At 48.3% G+C, this 21124-nt stretch overlaps 2 protein-coding genes across 2 annotated transcripts in view; one reads left to right on the plus strand and one right to left on the minus strand.

Annotated features, from left to right (window-relative positions):
• Window positions 1-21124, plus strand: part of ADIPOR2 (adiponectin receptor 2) — a 429864-nt gene that overhangs the window by 197464 nt on the left and 211276 nt on the right. The gene's annotated exons all lie outside the window — the stretch shown is intronic.
• CACNA2D4 (calcium voltage-gated channel auxiliary subunit alpha2delta 4) overlaps window positions 1-21124 on the minus strand; it is a 110420-nt gene that overhangs the window by 71356 nt on the left and 17940 nt on the right. The window contains exons 7-18 of the mRNA XM_058559129.1: window positions 20056-20116; window positions 19239-19389; window positions 17088-17162; window positions 16092-16181; window positions 15864-15977; window positions 15316-15394; window positions 13361-13494; window positions 11479-11556; window positions 10603-10683; window positions 9960-10034; window positions 6778-6864; window positions 6170-6241 (exon numbers count right to left, since the gene is read on the minus strand). Coding sequence (XP_058415112.1) covers window positions 6170-6241; window positions 6778-6864; window positions 9960-10034; window positions 10603-10683; window positions 11479-11556; window positions 13361-13494; window positions 15316-15394; window positions 15864-15977; window positions 16092-16181; window positions 17088-17162; window positions 19239-19389; window positions 20056-20116 — 1097 coding nt within the window. The remainder of the gene's footprint in view (window positions 1-6169; window positions 6242-6777; window positions 6865-9959; window positions 10035-10602; window positions 10684-11478; window positions 11557-13360; window positions 13495-15315; window positions 15395-15863; window positions 15978-16091; window positions 16182-17087; window positions 17163-19238; window positions 19390-20055; window positions 20117-21124) is intronic.

The raw sequence follows: 21124 nt of genomic DNA on the forward strand, positions 1-21124 counted from the left end.
TGTGAACTTGCTAAATTTATTTATTAATTCTAATAGTTTTGCAGATTCTTGGGATTTTCTATGTAAACAATCATCTTGTCTGTGAATGAAGACAGTTTTACTTCTTTCTGTCCAATATTCATGCCTTTTATATTATTTCCTTGCCTTATTGCAAGGGTAGATCCTTGCAAGTTTCAGTGAAATGTTGAACTGATGTGGTGAAAGCAGCCTTTCTTCCCTTGTTCACACTCTTAGGGAGAAAGTGCTCAATATTTTATCATTAAAAGTTAGTTTTTTCATAGACGCCTTTATCAGATGGAGGAAGTTTCCTTCTGTTCCCAGTTAAATTTTGTCAAATCCTCTTTCAGCATCTATTGACATGATCATATGGTATTTCTCCTTTATTCTGTTACTGTAATGAATTGCATTGATTGACTGACTTTTTTGAAGGTCAAACTAGCCTTTCGTTCTTGGGATAAATCCACTATGTGCTATTGTTGCCAAACATCTTCCTCTTGCCTACATTATAAATTCTACAATACATTGTCAAAATTTTTGCTTTAAAAGTCAGTTGTCTTTTTGAGAAGTTAAAAGAATAAGTAAAGTGCTTATATTAACCCATGTATTTACCATTTCTAGTGCTGTTCTTTTCCTCCTGTATGGAAACTCAGATCTGAGTAGCAATCTGTGTCATTTTTCTTCTGCTTGAAGAACTTCAGCATTTTTGTAGTGCAGGTCTGGCGGTGATGAACTCTGTTCTATTTTACTGGAAAATGTTTTTAATTCACCTCTTTTTGGAAGAATATTTTCTCTACACATAGAAATTTGGGTTACGGGTTTTTCTTCTTTTGGCATTTAAAAAATATTATTTTATTGTTTTTGATGAGAAGTCAGCCATCCTTCTATTATTGTATTCCTCCAGCTTCTTTTAAGATTTTCCCTTATCTAAGAGTTTCAGCAGGTGTACTATGGTGTGCTGAGGAGTGGTTTCTTTTTATCTTGCTTGGGGTTTGCTGAGAGTCTTACATCTGTTGCTGATGGTCTTCACCATAGTCAGCATTATTTTTTCAAATACTGTTTTTCTGCTCCATTCCTTCTCCTTCCTCTGGAACTCCAAGGCATATGTTAGACCCCAGGCAACTGAGGGATAAGTTTTCTTTCTGTTCTTCAGATTGGATAATTTCTATTTATCTATCCTCAAATTCACTGTCCCTTTTTTCCTCCAATCTGCTGTTAAGCCTACCCAGTAAAAATTGCATTTCAGATGTTTTACTCTTTAGTTTTAGAATTCCCAGTAGGTTCTCATGGTGGTTTTACATTGTGTCAAATTCATTAAGCTGGAGCTATATTTTCAGACTCACTTCCCTGAGTGGCTCCACGTCAGGGTTGGCCAAAGGAGGAGTTTGCAGGAGAGTATGAGGCAGAAGTGAAGCAGCAGCCATTTTACACACTGAAGGTGAGTACAGTGTATCAGCACTTGCGGCTTGCTCTGATCTGTCGGCTTACCTTCTTGGCATGGGGCAGCAGCCAGATTCAAAGCTTCCTAAGCTGCCACTGGATCTCTTCCTTCAGTTTCTCTGAGATCTGAGACTGGTGAGCGTGCAGTTCCATGCGAAGGGCACTTGCTCCTTCTGTAGTCACCTACATCATTGTGGGTGGTTTTTAGTTTAGACAGATGTGGTTTTTAGTTTGTCCTCATGGGTTCCTGTTTTTTCTCATGGGTTCTAGTTGGTTCTTGCTTTTCCCCACATCTCATCCAGCTTCCCTCCTCAGCTGCTGGCCCCGCTGACCTGGGATGACTTCAAGCGTACCACTAGATGCAGAGACACCAGCCTTCCATAGACTTCTTCACCAGCTCCCACAATTTCGTAAGGTCCAGCCCCTATGTTCATATCACTTGTAGTGGCTCTGCTTGTTTGATCAAACCCTAACCATTTCTCTGCTGAGATTCTCCATCTATTCACTCATTATGACTATCTTTTCCTTTAATTCCTTGTGCATATTTCTCATACGTGCTTTAAAGCCCTTCTTCTAATTCCAACATCTGGGTCATCTGTGGGTCAGTTTCTAAGGCTGATTTTTCTCTTAACTATGTGTCACATTTTCCTGTTTCTTCATGTGTCCTATAATTTTTATTGTACTGGCTATTGTGAAGAATAGGTTGTAGATACTTTGTCTTCCTCTGAAGAGTGATGATTTTTATTTTAATCAGCAGATAAATGATTGGCTGATAACCTTGAGTTTGTGGAGGCTTGGATTTACATTTCTGTTGGGGTGCGTCTGTTTCAACTTTGTCTTTAAGTTTAGGCTGAATCCCTGGTCTTGAGACATAGTCTTTACTCCTACAGTATAGCTCTTCTGTGCTTTCAAAGGAAATCCTGAGGTGTTTACCAAGTCTCTCCACCTCGGTGTGACTCAGATTCTAAATTGTCCCCACTACCATAGGCAGTAGCTGAAATCCCTGTTCTTGCTTTCAGCTTTCCAGTTGTTGCTTTCCGCTGGTGTTTAGAGTCTCCTCTGTGTATTTGCAGTTTAGAGGTCAGCCTAGAACTTGAGAGGAGTCTGTATACATATGTTAGGGCCTGAACACCTGTGGATCCATTTCTAGAGTATCTCCCCTCATTTTTAGGCACTCAAGGAGCCCAGATTCTGTTCTCTGACACTTCAAGATGGTAATTATAGCCTTCTGCTTGAATTCTAGCTGTTCCATTACAAACGGACTGGGGCATGCCCTTCAGGAAAAAACCCACATAAATGTGTATCTCACCCAGTGTAGTTCTCTTGATTCAAGGGTGGAAGCCCCTTTAACCCTTGTTTCTGCCTCTTTTGGTCACTTTCACGTGCCTTTAAATGTTTGTTTTTACATTTTATTGAGGTTTATAATTGTTATCTACTGGAGTGTTAGTCTAATAATGCAAGCTACTCCCTCATAACTGGAATCAGAACTTTGAGACTGTCTTTTAAGGCTGAAGCAAAAGGAAGAAAGAAGGAGAGAAAGAGAAAGTGTTCCTGAACCCTGTTAGCAGAAAGAGAGGTGGAAAGGTTTGAAAGATAAGAGTAAAGAGATGTCAGGAAAATCTCCTCCTTTAACAGATAGTCTCCCTTTGCCAGAAAAAAAAAAGGTGTGTTTGTGTGTGTGTGTGAGAGAGAGAGAGAGAGAATGAGAGAGTGCCACAGAGCACTCTGCTGTTGTCTCCCTGAATCTGATGCATAGGGATTAGAAGGCACTGGAGGAACATGGTGGGAAGCTGCTCTAACTGCCTGTGCCAGCTGCTGGTGTGTGTGTTTGTGTGTGTGTGTGTACACACCATGCACCCAAGTCAGCAGGGTCAACTTGGAAGGCCCCAAAGGCTAGTGAAGAACACTACGTCTGCCTCTCTCCCTCCGTCATGGCTAATTATTTGTTCTAAACTATAAAACAACATGAAAATGATAAAAAGGGTCCTGGATAAGATGCTCCAAGATACTTTGATTTTCTGGTTTGCTCTTTTAAACATGTCCCAGGATATCTGACCAGGATGCTACTGATCAGTTAGCAAAAGGCGAAAGATTTATATGATTTGAAGAGAAACCTGAGTATGATGGGTTAGAAATTATGATGCCTGTTACTGGTCCACATTTTGAGGCAAACAGCCGGATATCAAGGTGGCAAATAGGAGGCCTGCAGGCCAAAGCTGGACTCCTTACAAGTTTGATATCCTAGTTGTCAGCCCAGACTGTGTTGTTAGCATTTTTGGAATTAGTTGCATACATTTAAACATAAGGATTCCTAACTGGATCCCTTAGATGGCACACGCACTCTCCAGGCCACCAGGGTCCCCAGCACCCCAATACCGAGGCTTGTCTGCTTCTCTCACTCACATTTCTGAACATGGCCTATCTGGCCCCAAAAGTTTAGGAGTTTGTGAGTCCTGCTCTAAGTCATGCTGGGGTTGCTCCTACTGTCCTTGGTAATGCCACCACTGTTGCCTGTATGGAGTTTAGGGGAGATGGAGAAGGGTCTGAATTGATCCGTGGGAAATAAGGATGCATGTAAAATCCCCTGGAGCAAACGACTAAACAGGTTATTGCCTGCCAGGAGGATGGTTTGAATGCTTTTTTTATTCCCACAATGCTTTAAGAAAGCCTCCCTTGGCCTAGACCTGAAGAGTGCTTCTAGTGAGGAACAAGCTTGTCAGGTGAGCCGCACCACTGGCATAGATTGGTGGCAAGAAAACCATGGCACCAAATGTGACTGTTAACAAGGGAAGACATGTAGGGGAGACGGAGCAGTTGGTAGTGAACAAAATGCAGCAACATTGAGGGAGCAGCATCACAATGGATCAGAGCAGCGAGGGGCTGGACACTGCTGTCCGGCCTTTATCCCAGCACAACGTCCTGCACACAGTGTAGGCACGGCAGCTTCTGGGCATGAGTGTAAAGAGATGACTGATTAAAGAGGGCCGAGTTGTGACATAATGGGGTAGAGGGAGAGGAGGAGACAATGAATTTAAAGAGGGAATAGAAGTGCTATTCTAAAGAGACTCCTGGGAAATCTCGAAGGCTAGTGAGTGAGTTGAGAATTCAGGGCCAATCCTACAGAAAGGCCTTGTACAGTGGTGGCTAAAAGTGTGTGGTCTAGAATCAGATACATGTGGGCTTTGCATTTCATCATCAGGGCAAATTTTTAGCCTCTGAATTTCCTCATCTGTAAAATGGGGATAGGATAGTATCTGCTTCATAGGGTTGTGAGTGTTAAGTGAGCGAATACTTATAAAGTGCTTAGTCTAGTTTCTAATAAATGTTAGCTGCCATTATTATTGTTATTATTATTATTATTACTAGTAGTAGGTGTAAGGCATGAACGCCTATGAGCTATGACATGTCCATCGTGGTCATGATCATGATTATCATCACCCTACTTCTTTATGTTAAAGCACCCATGTGTCAGGAAGTCTTTGCTAAATTGCAAATTTAACCTGGATGGTTTATTAGCAGCAATGAACAAATTTTGAGGGGATGGACAGAGGTTTCAGGAGAAGTTCGGACTGCGTGGATCTGGTGAGGACTCTCCCTTGGTAGCTTTGGGAAGTGTGAAGGCAGCGGGAGAACACTGGGCACTGGGAGGAAAGGATGGAAGACAAACCACACCCGCAGCATCCACTTGTCTCGGATATAGTACAGCCACGCTCAAATGTCTTCAAGATGCCGTATGCCATGTGCAGCTTAAATTTTTCCTTATAGCATGAAAACCAGTCCTCCCTTAAATGCTCAGGCTCTCAGAAGGAGCTGCTGCAACTGGTGGCCTGACATCACTGATACTGCCCAGTCTGCCTGAAGGAGGCCCTTCTCAGCTCAGAGCTTACAAAAAGTAGGCAGATGCCATAGAAATATTGGTCCCAGGTACTGGGCCCAGTGAAAATCAGCCCGTACATCTAAAAGGAATGCAATGAATTGCTTTTCCTTCCCCATGCTTTCTTGTCTGGCTTTCACAGAGGTCTGTGTTGTGGAAGAACTTGGGTCCAATTGTCACAGACAGATGCCAGTGTTCTTTTAGCTGAGGCAGATGGGCAACAGAAGGAGGAGGTGGGGTGGCTGTTAGGGGAGGAGGTGACATTTGTAAATATGTCAAGGGACAATGCAAATTCAGTGCAAATGCATTGGAACCTTTTAAATGAGAAGATGAAATGATCTTTTATAAATGATGTGCATGTCTGTGAAGACAGCAATGGTATCAGTGAGGGTATCGATTCTTGATTATCTGTGGTTACAGTGGATGAAAATCAGCTACAAGGAATAGCAATTATTTTCACCTTCTTCCCACAGAACATGTTTTACAAGAGGTGCTAACAATTTGCAAAATCAACTCTCACTTTTCTCCTTTCCATCATAAACAACAAAAGGGCCAAATAGCAGGTAGCATAAGGACGAAAGAAGAGTTGTAAACGACATGGGCTAACCTGCTGCCTCACTCGAGAGTCTCCAAAGAGAAAGCATTGATGTGAGTGGTAGCTCCTCGGCCAGATGTTTCTCTGGGGCTGATGTGCACTTGGATATGCTCTCCAATCAAGCCCTCTGGGTGACAGCAAGCACTCAAGTCTTAAGCTCTAGTTCGGGTAAGTCCAAGTCCCTTGTCACCACCCTAAAGCTTGATTAACGGTGATGCTGCCTCCTGGGGCCAGACCCTGGCTCTTTCTCTCAAGCACCTTACCCCTTTGTCCAGTGGAACCTTCACGTCCATGGAGAGAGAGCCTGTTTCCCTGTTGATCATGGCTGTTCTCAGCTTTGGGAGGAAAGACAATGTTTTTAGCTCCGTGGCTTGTACTGGAGGCAGGACGGCAGTGGGCTTTACTGACCAGATTGGAGGTGATACCTAGGGACACTTTTGGTTCTTCCCTTTTTCCCCTGAGCAGAACACCAGGAGGGAACGTACACCTGATCTAGGTTCCTTTTAGCTTATAACTCTGGACATTCACCAAGATAATGCTCCAAAGCGGACTGATGCATGAGGGCACATAGTGTCATACTGAGACAACTTCCTCTAGGATGAGCTATAGACACCAAAAGCCAGACTAAAACGTCACTAGAACTCAGACTCCGTAGCTTATAGACATGATCTCCTTCAGCCTCAGTGATCCTCTGATTCAGGAAGACATGGTTATATTTTCAAATTGTTGACAGAACTGCCCATTATGGGAATTGCTTCTGGGCTTGGAAAGGCCCTGTTTGAGGGCAATAGAGTGACCTGGGACCCCACAGCCAGGCACCTGACCCATGCAGTGGCTGTCGAGCCAAACAAGCTGTTCTTTCCCCACTCACGATTTCGGCCTGGTCCTCCCACTCCACTTCAGAAAGATCCACGCTGTTGTAGTTAGGTTTGGGCTTCAGTTTCTTCCCCTCCCTGTACTGGAGTGGGCAGGTCAGGAAGAAAAACACCAGGTTAGTGCAAGGCCCCGCTCAAGCGCCGCCTCTTCCCTGAAGCCTTTCATTTCAGGTATACTCATAAAATCAAGGTTATCTGGGCCGAGCTTCCACCCAAGGCAGAGCTTCCCTTGCCAACATTTGTGACAGATGGTCTCATGGCCTCTGAGTGAACAGTTCCCATGATGAGGAACTCTACTTTGTGAGTCAGCCTGTCATAGCTTTGGACAGCTCTAATGGCTAGAAAGTTCTTCCTCACACAGAGCTGAAATCTGTCTCCCTGTAGCTTTTACCCATTGGTCGTAGTTCTTTCTGCAGCTACACAGAATGTCTTGCACCTGACAACCCTTGAGATTTTCCAAGGTGCTTGTCACTCCTAAGACTTCACTTCTCCAAGCGAAACATTCCCACTTTGCAGACGCCTCAGCTCCCTCTGAAAATGCTCTACTTTGTCAATGTCACTCCCAAAACGGAGTGCTTAGGACAAAAGTCAAATTTCAGATGGGGTCTGACCAGTGTGGTGCAAGGTGCGACCTGTATGGACCAAATATCATAGAGTTCTGACTGCTGCCTCTGATTCTGTGGACTTCCTGGACAGCTACACTGCCCTGGCAGCTCAAATTGAGTTTTCAGTCGATTGAATCCCGTTGGCCTCCCTCATGTGATGAACTGTTAAATTACATCCTCACAATCTTACATTTGAGCTTTGAGTATATCGCAGAGCTTTCCATGCATCCCTAATATATTTCATCTTAGTTTCAGCCCATTGTTTTAGAGGAATACTTTCTGAATACTAATTTTCTCATGTGTATTAGCCATACCTTCCAGACTTTGTGGCATCTGCCTTCTGTGTTTTCATCTTGTTGATAGAATTTTTGAATGGGACAGAGCCAAGGACAGACAGATTCTGCATTTCCTAATAAAGACCTCCCTCCAGCTTGACATAGAGCCATTAATCAACACTCTTTGAATGTTATTATTGTTTTCTGGCCCTGATTTCTCTCTCTCTGTCTCTGTCTCTATCTCTGATGCTAAGACAGATATCGTCAAGTCATCTGCTATTAGGTCTTCCCAGGTTAAGTTTAGTAATCCTATCAAAAAAGGAAAGAGGATAGTTTATCATCAGGGTAGGTTAAGAATTAGTCAGAGGGTCTACTTTTAGCAGAATGAGGCCCTGCAGGTGTTTGAATGGTTGAAGTCCTTCTTGTATCTGGCTTCTGTCAGTTTTTTTTTCAGGAAAGTATCCTTATTCTTGCCTGGCCAGGAGATGTGTAGGATAACTGCCACAATAGTGGCCCCCTTTCATTCTTCCCTTTTCTTCTCCTCATCCACGCTTGGAGGATGTTCCCATTCTTGGCCTTACTCATGTCCAGACTCATGACAAAGAGCGCTGACCTGCCGTCTTTTACACTGGATCTGTTTCTTTTGAGTAGGGTGCGACATTCTTCATTCACTGCCATTTCCTAATTCCTTATGATACCTGAAAGATCATCTTTAGCTCCTCTAATTAAAACCAAAATTCCACTTGTTAATTACTCATACTTTGGGCACTGACATAGAAAGATTTAAGGCCAAAAGTATGTCTCTTGACACTCTTTCAATTTGTTACTAGGCCATATCCTCTATTATTTTCCTTTTTTAAACTCTATTATTGTTCTCCTTAATGCCTATCATAAATTAATAGAGCTTTCCTTAGGAATCTCATTATGTTGGTTTTACCGTATCTTTTGTTATGTTATAATGTTACATGGTACTATTCTCTAATTGTTTCATTTGTGTAAGTCTATTTGTGTGTAGTCTACTTCCTTAATTAAATGATAAACTTCTGTTTATAGCATTCTTCAGAGCATTATAAGGGTAGGCACACAGTAGGTCTACAATATGAGTTGATTGGTTGAAGCCTTATATTCTTCTAGATTACATTGATGGAGACAGATGGGTTTCTGACCAGTGCCCCTTAATTCTACAAGTCAGCTTCAGGATCACATATTTATTGTTTCTCTAGTGAGTCATTTTGTTGGCCCTGGGGCTGCCCCAACAGAACTCATTGGTATAGGTCAATGACCCATTATGGGTTCAGATGCTTGTCCAGCAGAGCCTGAATTGGGAAGACAGAGTGGTTTCCACCATGCCCTGATCTCTCTCTACTCTGAACCCCTACGTTTTGCCCTAAATAGCTCAATCAGTTGCCTTGTGGACACTCAGTATCTATCTGAACTAAATGGAATGGAGTGTGGCTTAGACTATTCTCTCCAAATGGCACCCAGGGCAGATGAGCCCCTGAGGAAGTTCTCGGAAAGGGGCTCTGCTAGCTACTGTCCTCAGGTACCATCCTCAATTTAGTTATGAGACTGACAGAGGGGAAAGGGCTAAATTCCTCTAGGACTTTAACTCTCCTTTCCCCGCTGCCCCCAACAGTCACACTGAGAGGTGTGGCCATTTTGCCATGGACAGTGGCCAATGCCGTGACCAGAGGCAGCAGGGAGCCCTTAGCCCTGGAGGCAGAACTTTTAGATAAAATGATGCAACTTTCTCTTGGCCTTTGGTTGTATGGTTGAATGTATGTGAAAATGCCCGCAGCCCCTGTATCAGGATGGAGGGAGCTGGGAAGGAGGCAGGAGCACTCAGAAACACATCCCAAGACAAACTCAGAGGAACCTCAGCTCTCCTGCCCCCCACCTCTCATGAGATTCCTCCCCTGACATTTTTATTGTTAACTTAACGTTCACATCCCCTGAGGTGGGCCCCTGGAGTTGATACTGCTGTCAGACTCCAAGAGGGAGTGTGGAGCGGCTGAGGCAGTGACTGGAACGTAAGAGGCTGTGTCCTACAGGGAATACTGCATTCTTCATTACATCCTCTCGGACCGTTCATCAGTCAGTTTGTGTATTTTTGCCTTGTCTCTCCTGCGAGATTATAAACAATTTGAAAACAGGGACCATGACTTAATTTTTCCTTCTCGTATTACCCATTGGGTTCTTAAATGGAGCCCAATATGTGTTCACTGTTTTAACTGTTTTATGAACTACCCCCAAATCCCATACAGTTAAAATCCCAAGGCAAATAAGATCTGTACCTACCAGGGGTCGGAGGTCAGGATGTGAGAGGATGTAACCATTGTTAGTGTTCAAAAAGGCGTATCCATGCACTCCGAGCTATCAAAGACAGGGATTGAGGGGCATTAGACCTGTTGTGTGTGGTGGAGCCCTGGAGTTGGGAAGGGCTTTGGGGCCACAGGATGGTAAAGGTGGCAGCTCACAGCAGTGACTTTTTCAAATAGGAATATGACTGAGCCAGTGCCATGCCTCCAGCCATTAATTCTGACTTCCTTTCCAAATTCTGCAGTTTATGGCAACCATAATAATGCATATCACTACCTGGCCTCTTTCCCACCACTTGCTCTAGGTGCTTTGATGGTGTAATCTCATTGGTTCCCAAAACAGGACTACATGGCATGGAGGAGCAGATTGAGAAACTGAGGCACCAAGAAGGGAAAGAACTTGCTGAAGGCCACAGAGCAAGTCAGAGCTGGTGGTGACAAAGGGTCCCAGGAGTCCAAGCCACCATTATCATGCTCAGTGCCTGCACATCTCCAGGGGTAGGAGGGCCGGGCCCCATTCCAGCTCGGGGCGTGGCTGCACTGCCTGCAGAGAGGCTCCTGAGCCTGGGGGCTGGCTCCTTGGGTGCCTGTGAACGCTGCTCAGGGCCCTGACCCAGGCTCACCTTGTACTGGGGCGCCAGCTTCATCAGCTCTCTCAGGGCCACATCAGAGCCCACCACACCCAGGAGAATGCCATGGGATCGCTGGAAGGACAAACACCAGGGTCAGGGGGAGACTGGCTTCCCCACGCACGGGGCCAGACTGGACCCTCGGCCTTCCCAGAGCCCAGAAGAGGAAGCCACTTAGACCTTACGTGATCCTTCCTCTACAGTTAGATTTTAGGCTGAGCTCCCTGGGAAAAACATCTAGAACCTACCAGAAGAGGCCCCGGGAGTAATCTCAGCTGCTGGGAAGATTAATGTCCAGTATTAATATTTAAGTTGTAATATTCAAATGAAACACAAAGCTGAATGAAATATTAATTTTCATAGCAGAAGCTGAAGTATCACAATCCAAGGGACTCTAATCTATGAGTGCTCTGAAACACACAGGCCTATAGGGAAACTTTTCCTGACCAGATGGAGGATGGAAGGCTCTAGAAATACCCTCACCAGAGGCCTTTACTAACAAGTTAGAGACTGCCCAAACTGGTAGGTCAAGTGTGGTATTGTGAGAAGGCTGGCAGGCAACCCCTCCAGCCCTAGAGCCCTGAAGCAGTGGTCCCAAGTGCAGAGCAGTGGGACGATCCCAGACTGGTGAGCAGAATCACTGGGGGAGCTTTGGGAAATACTGATCCCCACTCCCACCCCTCACCCCAACCCCTCCTGACCAAGAGATTCTGATGTAGCTACTTGGGCATAGGGCCTGGAATCTGCACTTACAACCCACCCAAGGTGGCTCTGTTGCCCAGCCAAGTCAAGAACCATTAGTCTAAAGATGCTGGCCGATGGCGCCAAGTTCTAATCCCTGCTGCAGCTTCTCAGAGAGCAGCCACTCACCGTCTCGTTCTTCTTGCTGAAGACCGGCATGGCCACGGTGGTGAGGAGCATCAAGTTCTGTGCCTGCGAGGTGAGGAGCTGTCAGGAAAGAAAGAGCAAAGGCCGGAGGGCTCAGAGTCCACAGTGCGGAGGATCCACAGTCACCGATGTCAACTACTACTCAGTTCACCTCCCAACGGGAGGAAGAAACCCCAATGAGGGTTTCCTTCTTTGCTAAAGGACTGCTGGCAGAAATGCTGGAGGAGAGAGGTGGGCTGGAGAGGGGACTGGGCCGACGTCACTTAGCAAGGCAAGTCCTGAGCAGGGCGAGTCTCAGAATCCCGGAGCCCACAGCCCAGCTCCCAGGCACGCCCACTAAGCTCTCTTGTTTCGGCCACACCAAGGATGAGCGCTAACCCATGGAACAGGCCCATCCCTGCATGCCCAGAAACAGAGGTTTAGCACAGCAAGAGCTTTTCCGGAAATCTCTGCTACGGACCCAAGGTTGGCACAAACTACAGCCCGGGTCACTTAAGAGGGAGAGGGACATTGACGCAGCGCCACCTGCAAACACAGCGCATGCAGGAGGAAGCACAGGGCAGGCCATGGTGTAGTTTCAGCCGGCCTGCAGGTCACCCCTAGCACACACGGGACAGATCCACCGCCTTTCCCCACTCAGAGCGCCAGAGCCTGACCATGCCCCGCCTCCGAGGTGGCCCTCCTCCAGGACTGCCGCATCTCCCTGTGTTGGCTCCTTCAGGGCCCTCGGGGGGACTCCCCACAGGCACCCACTTTATCAGAGGAGAGGCCCTGACAAGCAGTGTGTGCAGGCATGTGTACTGAGTCTGACCTTCGTCAGGATCAACTGAGGGAGGCTGCTGAGGCATGCAGTCTGCAGCAGCCTTGCTTGGAGAATGAAGAACTTTCTTTTTAATTGAATACATTTGGCACATAACATTGTGTAAATTTAAGGTGTACAACATGTTGCTTTTACACATTAGTATACTGTAATATAATTGCCTTTGTAGCGATATTTATCACATTACATAATTGCAGTATAATATTGTCTATTCATTATACTGTGCATTAGGCCTCTAACCATCAAGTCTCTCCCCCCTTGCGCATCGGATTTTTCAATTGAGAGTTCGGAAGTAAGGTTTTCTGAAAGTGAGTGGTTTCAGCTGACTAGAGTTCCACTAGCCACTTGGACCAGGAGGACCTTGGGTTGGCCAAGGGGATAGCAGGAAGGGGTCTGGGTACCTGATGACCAGTGAGCTCCTCATCAGCTCTGGGCCGGCCACTTCTGGACTTTGCCATGAGAGAGAAATATGCTTCTCTTTTACTTAAGCCACTATTTTCAGGTCTCTCTTAATCCCAGCCTGATACATCATCATTGAAGCAGGTTGCTGTGTATGCGATATGATTTGAGAAGTGCCAGGCAGGTCTCTCTTCCCCCAAAAACATCTTACCTGACATTCTCCCTTCAAGGTCTACTCCTTTGTGTACGTCATTGCCTCCTACAGGCAGTCTCTTTGAAAGTGCAGGGGCCCAGCAAGGGGGACACTTGATGAAGCTATAGTATCTTGAATTACTGGTCGACTCCTTTCTTCTCGCAACAGGTGCAAGAGAAGGACGATGAAGGAGGTGAGGACAACAGGACGGAGGGAGGACAAGTTTGGAGCAGAGGGGCTCCGTCCATGGAGGGCAGCCCTGGGCAGGTCTGCTCACAGGGTTTCTGGGCCTCTGGGGGCAGCATAGAGGCAGTGGACCTGCTAGTGGGTCGAGAGTGTCCACCCCCTTCACAACATTTCCCAAGGAGATGCTCTGCTCACCCCTCTCCTGACCCAGGAAGTCATCTCTTACTCCCTGGGGTCCCCAGCTCTGGAGGGGGCCAGGGCCCCACCTTGCTGTCCATGTAGGCTTCTGTCCAGGTGATGTCGTGGTCATGGTTGATGACCATGGGGCGGCTGAGCACGTGCAGGTACTCCATCACGTTCTCCTGGGCATCTGCCAGTGTGGAGATCTGTGTGTAGTAGCCTGGGGGTGGGGAAAGGTCACGTGGCTGTGGAATGCTCAGGGCTCCACTTGGAACCCCTCTGCAGGGCCCACACCCTCTCCTCCAGCTGCTGACGGCTCACAGTGGGCCCCTCACTGGGAGCTGCCCTGGGCCACAGGGAACTGCTTCCCCTAAGGGTATCCCTCTCCCAGGAGGCAGCTGGAAGGCAGCGGTGCTGATGTTGGCTACAAAGGCCCAGCCCCTATCTCGACTTGGGAGAACTCTGAGGGGCCCTACCAGCTCCAGAGCTGCCATGGGAGCAGCAGGGCCTCAATTGCAAGGACCTTGTGGGTCAGTTTCCTCTCCAAGACTGCCCTTCTCACTTCCATACAGGGCTATCTTCCAAGAGCTCTCCCGCCTGCATGCAGCTCCTTCTCAGGGCCCATTTTCAGGGAGCCCAGTCAAGGACAGCAGTTCACAAGCTCCCACCTCCTTCCTCTGACCTCTGTCCTTCCTCAGTTATGGGGAGGGGTGCCATAGCCTCTTTGCTGTAGCCACAGTGATATTTAAAAGAGCAAATGGCTTACAAGGCTATGAATGATTTAGCACATTTACCTCTCTGGTCTCGTTGCTCATCACTTCCCACAAAACATTCATTCCATGGAAAAGCTTTCAGTTCTCAGCATGCCTCTTGTCTCAGACCCTTTGAACATGCTATTCTCTCTGTCTGGAACACCCTTCCCTGCTCTCTATGTCTGGCTGACTCCTACCAGTCCTTATGTCTCAGCTTAGACACCCCTTCCTTCAGGAAGCCTTCCCTGCGACCTCCAAAAGGGGAAGTGCCTCTCCCGTTGCTGCCCCGCCCTCCTCACACCCGTGCAGGAGGTGCCCCTCCGCCTTCCCACACCTGTGCAGGCGGTGTCCTTCTGCCTTCCCCACACCTGTGCAGTTGGCGCCCCTCCACCCTCCCCACACCTGTGCAGTCGGTGTCCTTCTGCCCTCCTCACACCTGTGCAGTTGGCGCCCCTCCACCCTCCCCACACCTGTGCAGTTGGCGCCCCTCTGCCCTCCCCACACCTGTGCAGTTGGCGCCCCTCTGCCCTCCCCACACCTGTGCAGTTGGCGCCCCTCTGCCCTCCCACACCTGTGCAGTCGGTGCCCCTCGGCCCTCAGTGCGTCTCAGATGATATCGTCATTGACAGTTCCCTTGGTTGTCCCCCGCCCCGGACAGTAGCAAGAGCAAGGACCACAGTTGATTCCCCAGTGCCTGGACATGTTGTGAGGAACACAGTAGATGCTCAATACGTTTTGATTGAATCAAGAGGGCCCAAGTTGGCACTGCAAAGCCCACGTCTTGGGTTCTGGCCAGAGACAGAGAAGACTGTGCATTCAAAACATACTCTAAAGAAAATGATGACCTTCTGCTTTTCCTCTGGGAGTAGAACCAGAGTAAATGGGGATAATTTGCAGCAAGAGGAATAAGAGAGAACTTACATTTAAAATGTGGGTCCCACCCCTGCCTCACTCTGTTTTCTCCATTGTGGTTTGTAAAAGGCCTGATTTGGAGAGACAGTTCTCTCTTCTGCAAATACTGCACCGATGACCTCTAAGTTTCATTTCAGGTGACTTTATGACTTAGACTCCCCGCAGGAGTAATCAAGCATTTCCTCAGGCTTTATGGAGCAATCTATATTGTGTCTTGCTTTTTCCAACTTAGAAGGAGGGGCAGATACTGTCATCCTCAACACAGCCCCGCTCCTCTGTAAAGCCCCAGGCAGAAGCTATGGCTCCACATGTCTGGAGACGGGGATGGGGTGACGCCATCCCACTGTGCTCAGGCGCTCTGCTCACAGGACACCTACCTTTGTTGTTGCATGCGATCCACCTCATGCGGTCAGCAAAAGTCACTTCTCTCCCGATAAGGTAAGTGAAAACTCGGACCTGATCCACAGGACACAGGGTGACTCAGCGGCCGTGATCCCGGGCCGTTGAGTAGTGCCAACGTGAATTACACGAGTCTTACACATCAGGTCTAGCTCTTGGCTGTCTGTGGGTGCTGCACTCTCACCCTTTTGGACCAGAAAGGACCCCGAGACCCAGGCAGCAGCGGGACTTGCGGGGCCATGGTGGACATGGGGCAGGTGTGGGGTGAAGGGTCACAGCCCGTCTCACCATCATCTTCTCATCTCCCCTCTGAGCCCTCTCACAGGAGTCCTCTGTGCCTAGGGTCACCATAATTATGGAGCACCAATCTGGGACACGCACTCTGAATTTACTAACGGGGCTAATGAGGCAGAACACTTGAACTCAGGGCAGGCCTGATTCTGATTCTGGGCTATCCCATCCACGGCAGTGGGAAGACGCTCCCCTTGGCCCCTTCCCCTCCCGCCTTGACCCCACTGGGAGTAACCTTGCGGTCAGGCCAGTTATACTTCTCCAACACCGGCTCGTAGTCCTCCACAGCCCCATCAGAGATCAGCATGATGGCCTGGTTGCAGAGGCTGCCTTGCCTGGCCTCTTGGAACTGTGTGGGGAAAGGGTGGGCGTCATGACTACAGGCCGTGACCTGCCCCTCCCAAGAACTCCACTCTGTCCCCTTAGGGCTTCCCTCTCCCCAGGCCTCATCAGGTGTGGGTACCTGCTTCAGGATCTGGAAGGCTTCACTCAGGGCTTGGTTCACGACCCCCACACCTTTGACCATCAGCTCATCTACCAGCTGTTTGAAATGCTGTCATGGGTAAGAAATTAGAGGAAAGTCAATGGGTCAAGTGGGTCAGGGAACCTTCATCTTTGATCTTAATTTCTGAGGCTGTTTAGAATTATTTGCCCAGAAGGACATGATTGCAGGCTCCATCTCTCCATGATCCAGCTGATCTCATGGCTGGACCCCTACAACAGACGTTCCTCAAATGCCCCCAAGATAAACTGAGAGAGTGTGAGTGGTCAGTGCAAATCCATCCCCACTGCCGGAAGGAAATGCCCAGTGTGAGCTCAGTCAGAGTGGGTAGGACAGGCCAGGCCAATGCCCAGCTTCCCGAGGCCCAGCATCCTAGCATCCCAGCCCTATACCCCACGGTGAGCGTTTCACAGGAGAAACTGCAGAGGCCACCAGGGGCTCCAGGGACCAACTGGAGGCTCGGATTCAAGGGGAAGCCAAGCCCAGATTCCCCAGTCACAGAGGAAAGATCTGTGACACGCAAACTCAACTTTTTAAAAAAGTTTCCACATCCTCTCCTCCTTGGCCTTTGAAAAGGACTCAACCCAATGGATTTGAATTTATCCTCCTTTCAGGGAAGCTTCTTGTGAAGACTGACATAATGGAAAGGCCCAGGGGGGAGGCAAAGGGGGAAACTGAGGTCTGGATAATCCATAGGGTGAAAAACTAGTTCTGAATAAGCAAGACTCCCTCAGATGGGAGGTCTCTTTGCTCGCTACTTGCTCTGACAGGCAGGCAGCATATCTACAAGGGTGATTTCTTGGGTGTATTTGCATGAGCAACTGCAGACCTGCTCTGCCCTCTTTCCAAGTGCCATGGGAATAAGTAGAAGGGGCCGTCAGGGGTCTGCACAGATGACTTCCCACCATCCTAACCAGAGAAGGGGCTCAGAAGCATTAGGCCTCGATGGACACTCACCTCGCGGTTGTCGCGATCCGCCTGGACGAGGATTCCTCTAAAACAAGGCTCGATGTAGTGGATGTAGTCATTGTACTGCGGTTCAGAGGAGGGGAAGACAGACAGGGTCAGTGCAAAAAGTCAAGGCCCAGGGACGAAGCTTAGGCAATTCACCAGGTGTCAGGGTTGGGGTCACTTAGGCACATATGTAACAATATTTTGGGTTACCCCATGTTTTTGGCAATTTTTCTGAGTGGAGAGAAGGGAGTAGAGAGCATAGCAGGGCCTTAACTCTAAAAATTCCCCCTCAAATCCCGGTCTAGGGCATTTTCTCAGGTGGCTGGCTGAGTGATGTCTGTCTCGTGGAGCACACAGAGAACCGGCAATTACTGAGAGAATTCCTTTGGTCTCTGCCTCCAAGACCAGACAGAGTGTCTTACACGGGAATTCCAGAGCCTTCCATGTGAGAACTCCTCTCCAATGTCTCAGTCTAAAAAGTAGAAACTGTACTTTTTTTTCTCTTTGCCTTTAATTTATGAAGATGGTCCTTTAGCTATCAACAGGGAATGGGAGTGGGAAGAAAAATAAATTATCACTGCCCCTTTTTTCTTTTGTGAGGAAGATCAGCCCTGAGCTAACATCCATGCTAATCCTCCTCTTTTTGCTGAGGAAGACCGGCTCTGAGCTAACATCTATTGCCAATCCTCCTCCTTTTTTTTCCCCCCCAAAGCCCCAGTAGATAGTTGTATGTCATAGTTGCACAGCCTTCTAGTTGCTGTATATGGGACGCGGCCTCAGCATGGCCGGAGAAGTGGTGCGTCGGTGCGCGCCCGGGATCTGAACCCGGGCTGCCAGTAGCAGAGCGCACGCACTTAACCGCTAAGCCACGAGGCCGGCCCTGCCCCTTTTTTCTTCATCACCCACATCCTCATAGTTAAAATTCAAATCTTGTACGTGTCCTTAATCTAATTCTGCTTAAATAAGAGAAGGAGAGAAGGGGAGGAGGTGGTGGCCTCATGGTAGAACTGTATGCATGTTCCGGGGGAAAGTTGGGGTGTTTTGGGGGGAAACACTGGGAGTGAATGCTTCCCCTAATTGCTACTCCCACACACCTGGAGCCGTCAGGGTGGAGTGGGAGAGAGGGCTGGTAGGAGGGCGGGCAAGCTCAGAGGGAGGAGCAGGAGCACACTCCCCCCCCGTGTGACCTGTGCTTGTAGCTGTCCTGTCACTGCTGCAGGTTGGGACCAGGGATGGAGAGGAGGTCGAGGTAGGGAGGGAGCGGTCCAGGAGTGATGCAGGTGGGTAAGTGATGTGGGCCTCAGGGGAGCAGCTCAGGGATGAGGGGGGCCATTCTCACACACCCAGGATGACCATTTTGAAATTAGACGATTTTGCCTTGGTATTTCTTTACTAGATAAGTAAATGCCCCTGAAGACAAGTGTAACAGGCTGGTGGAGGAGTTTTCGATCAGGTGGCCTTCAAAATGATGCCCCTAAAGTGGCTGTCAACTGTGCCTCCTTGGAGGGCTGCACTGGCCCGTTCTTTCATGGCATTTTAAAGCGTTCTCCCAACTTGTCTCTCCCGTTTCTTTCTGCTTTATCCCTCGTTACTGTTCCAGGGGCAGATGCAACCCACCTCAGGAAGAGCTGCTGTGAATGCAGGGCTGGGGTCTGTCGGTCCATTTCTAGGCCCTCACCACTACTTCCCCCTTTTTCTCAATGTGTCTGGATTTGGGTGGAATGAAGGAAGAAGGAAAACTGGGACTACTGTAAAGCAGAAGGCCAGGGATCACTCATCCCACAGCAGAATGAGGTGGCTGTTCCAGCGATGGGTGCCAGTCAAGAGCACAGGGATGGGGATAAATTAGGTATTTACTCAGGGCCAGTGGTGCTTCATCTTTATTAGATCCCAGACTCATCCGATGAAATTGATGAAATCTATGGACTCAGAAACATGGGCATACACATTTATGTATAATTTCAGGAAGTTTATGGACCTCTTGAAGCCCATCCTTGGTCAGACCCTAGGTTAGGAGCCCCAGCTTTGGAGGAGAGAATCTTTCTACAGTACGAAGCATCAAGTGATTGTAAGTATATATCATTCTAGTGCAGGTAGAAGGAAATTTTTTTCTAGAACAAGTGAGACTCTTCTAGAACAAGAAGGCACATTTACCGCAATGATATTAATAAAGTCATTTTCTCCCAGCGTGTCCAAGATGGTGGAGATGGTGTGCTTGGCAATAGTCATGCGCAGCCCCTTCATGCTGCCACTCGTGTCCACCACAATCACTATGTCCTTGGGAGAAGTAGCAGCTTGTATGTACCTTCAGCAGAAAGAGAGGGACAGGCCAACGATGGGAAAACCAAAGTGAGCACAACCACTCGACCAAGCGCCTCCAGTTATTTCTAGTCAGTTTCTGGCTCAAGTGTCTCCAAAGCTCAGGTCAACGCCCCAGGGATGCCAGGACTTATCACGTCCCATAGCCACGCAGCATAGTTCTGAAGCCATTTGGGGGACAATAGCTGGGAATGTGCCCATCTAATGGGCCTGTAAGGTGGGAGAAAGGTCAAGTGCTGGTGGTAACCCTTGTCTTCTTTCTTTTGGACCCGCCGGGCGCCCAGAGTGGCTGGCAGCAGGAAGGGAGTGAGCTGGACTCTACCCTCAGATTCTGTTGCAAATCTGCCAGAGCAGGGGTGATGGGGGAGAGGAGAACCTGGCAGAGGGTTGAGGTGGAGACAGCTCAATGTCTCGGAAGGAGGTTTGGGTCAGGAAAGACAAACGTGATCAATCTTGGAGTAAGGGCAGCTGTAGAGAGAGAAGGGAGGAATGCAGCTGGCAACTCTTCCAACTGTGTTAGGTTAAGGTGCTACACACCAGAGGCCCTTGGATGGCGGGGGGACACAGGGCAGGGACTGGAGGAGAACAGGTAAAATCCAAAGGCTATATGAGAGTAGCCAGCGCCAGAGACCTCTCCCCTGGGAGCTCTTACCAGCCACGATTTCGGCAGTCGAAGGCAATGACTCCATTCTCATCAGGCGTCCATTTGATGCCTGGGGAAAAAAAGGTTGGTTCTTTCATTAGCTCAGTGAGGCTGCTCCAGAGCCCCTGGCTGGGTGCTGACATCCAGGATGGCCATGACCCCGGAGCAGGGCCAGCTGACGACCTGGGCAGCAAGGTGTGGGACCACGAGATCATACCTGGTAAACTGAGGCAGCAGGCAAGGAGGGAGGCCAGCTTATGGAGGGACACTCACCACCCAAACCACCCAGATCAAGTCAGAGTGACTTTCACAGGTAGGACCGCCATATGTGGTGCCTGGGACTCATCCAAGTTAGGAAGGGGAAGCTTCAGGGAGGTGGGACTTCTAACATCCATTACCATCCAACAAAGCATGGACAAAGCGGAAGGAAGCCCCAAAGTGGGCTCTGACTTCAGCCCACCTGCCTCTAGCCGGGTTAAGCTCATTAGTGCTCACGATCCTCCTGTTGGCTGGCTGGGAGAAATGGTTTGGCTCTAAGACTGTAAGCCCCTTGAGGCAGGGGTTCCCAGTACCCAGCACAGCATCTGACACAGCTCCAGCTGAGCTGATGCTCCATAAATGTTTGTGACGTGAGGGAAAGAACAAATGGACGGTGTGAAAGGTCCGATCTTGACCACCAGCAGAGCGCTGGGGTAGATTATGTCCTATTCATCTAATTGAAAACATCTAATCTGTGCACGCAAAGCACAAATAACACTGATACGATCCATCATAGATCTCTATCTGAAAAGAGTTTAATGATTAGGAATAGTGGGTTCAAAAGAAGATTAAAAATAACAGGTAAGTTGTAATATGTTGTGTTTGGGCTAGAATAAAAATCCTGGCAGTATTATGAATGTCTAGAAGCTCCAAGGGACCTTCCTGTTTCACAGCAACTAGACTTCAGATGAGATATGCCCTTTGAGGCATTGCTGGTCTCTCAAAGGTAGGAGAGGTTTTTAGGGATCATGCCCCCAAACCAAACAAATGGGAGCAGAGTTCCAAAGATGAGGCGCAGGGGCCAGGGCAGCCCGGAGCC

The sequence above is a fragment of the Diceros bicornis genome, chromosome 17 (genome assembly GCF_020826845.1).
Source record: "Diceros bicornis minor isolate mBicDic1 chromosome 17, mDicBic1.mat.cur, whole genome shotgun sequence".
Taxonomy (NCBI): domain Eukaryota; kingdom Metazoa; phylum Chordata; class Mammalia; order Perissodactyla; family Rhinocerotidae; genus Diceros; species Diceros bicornis.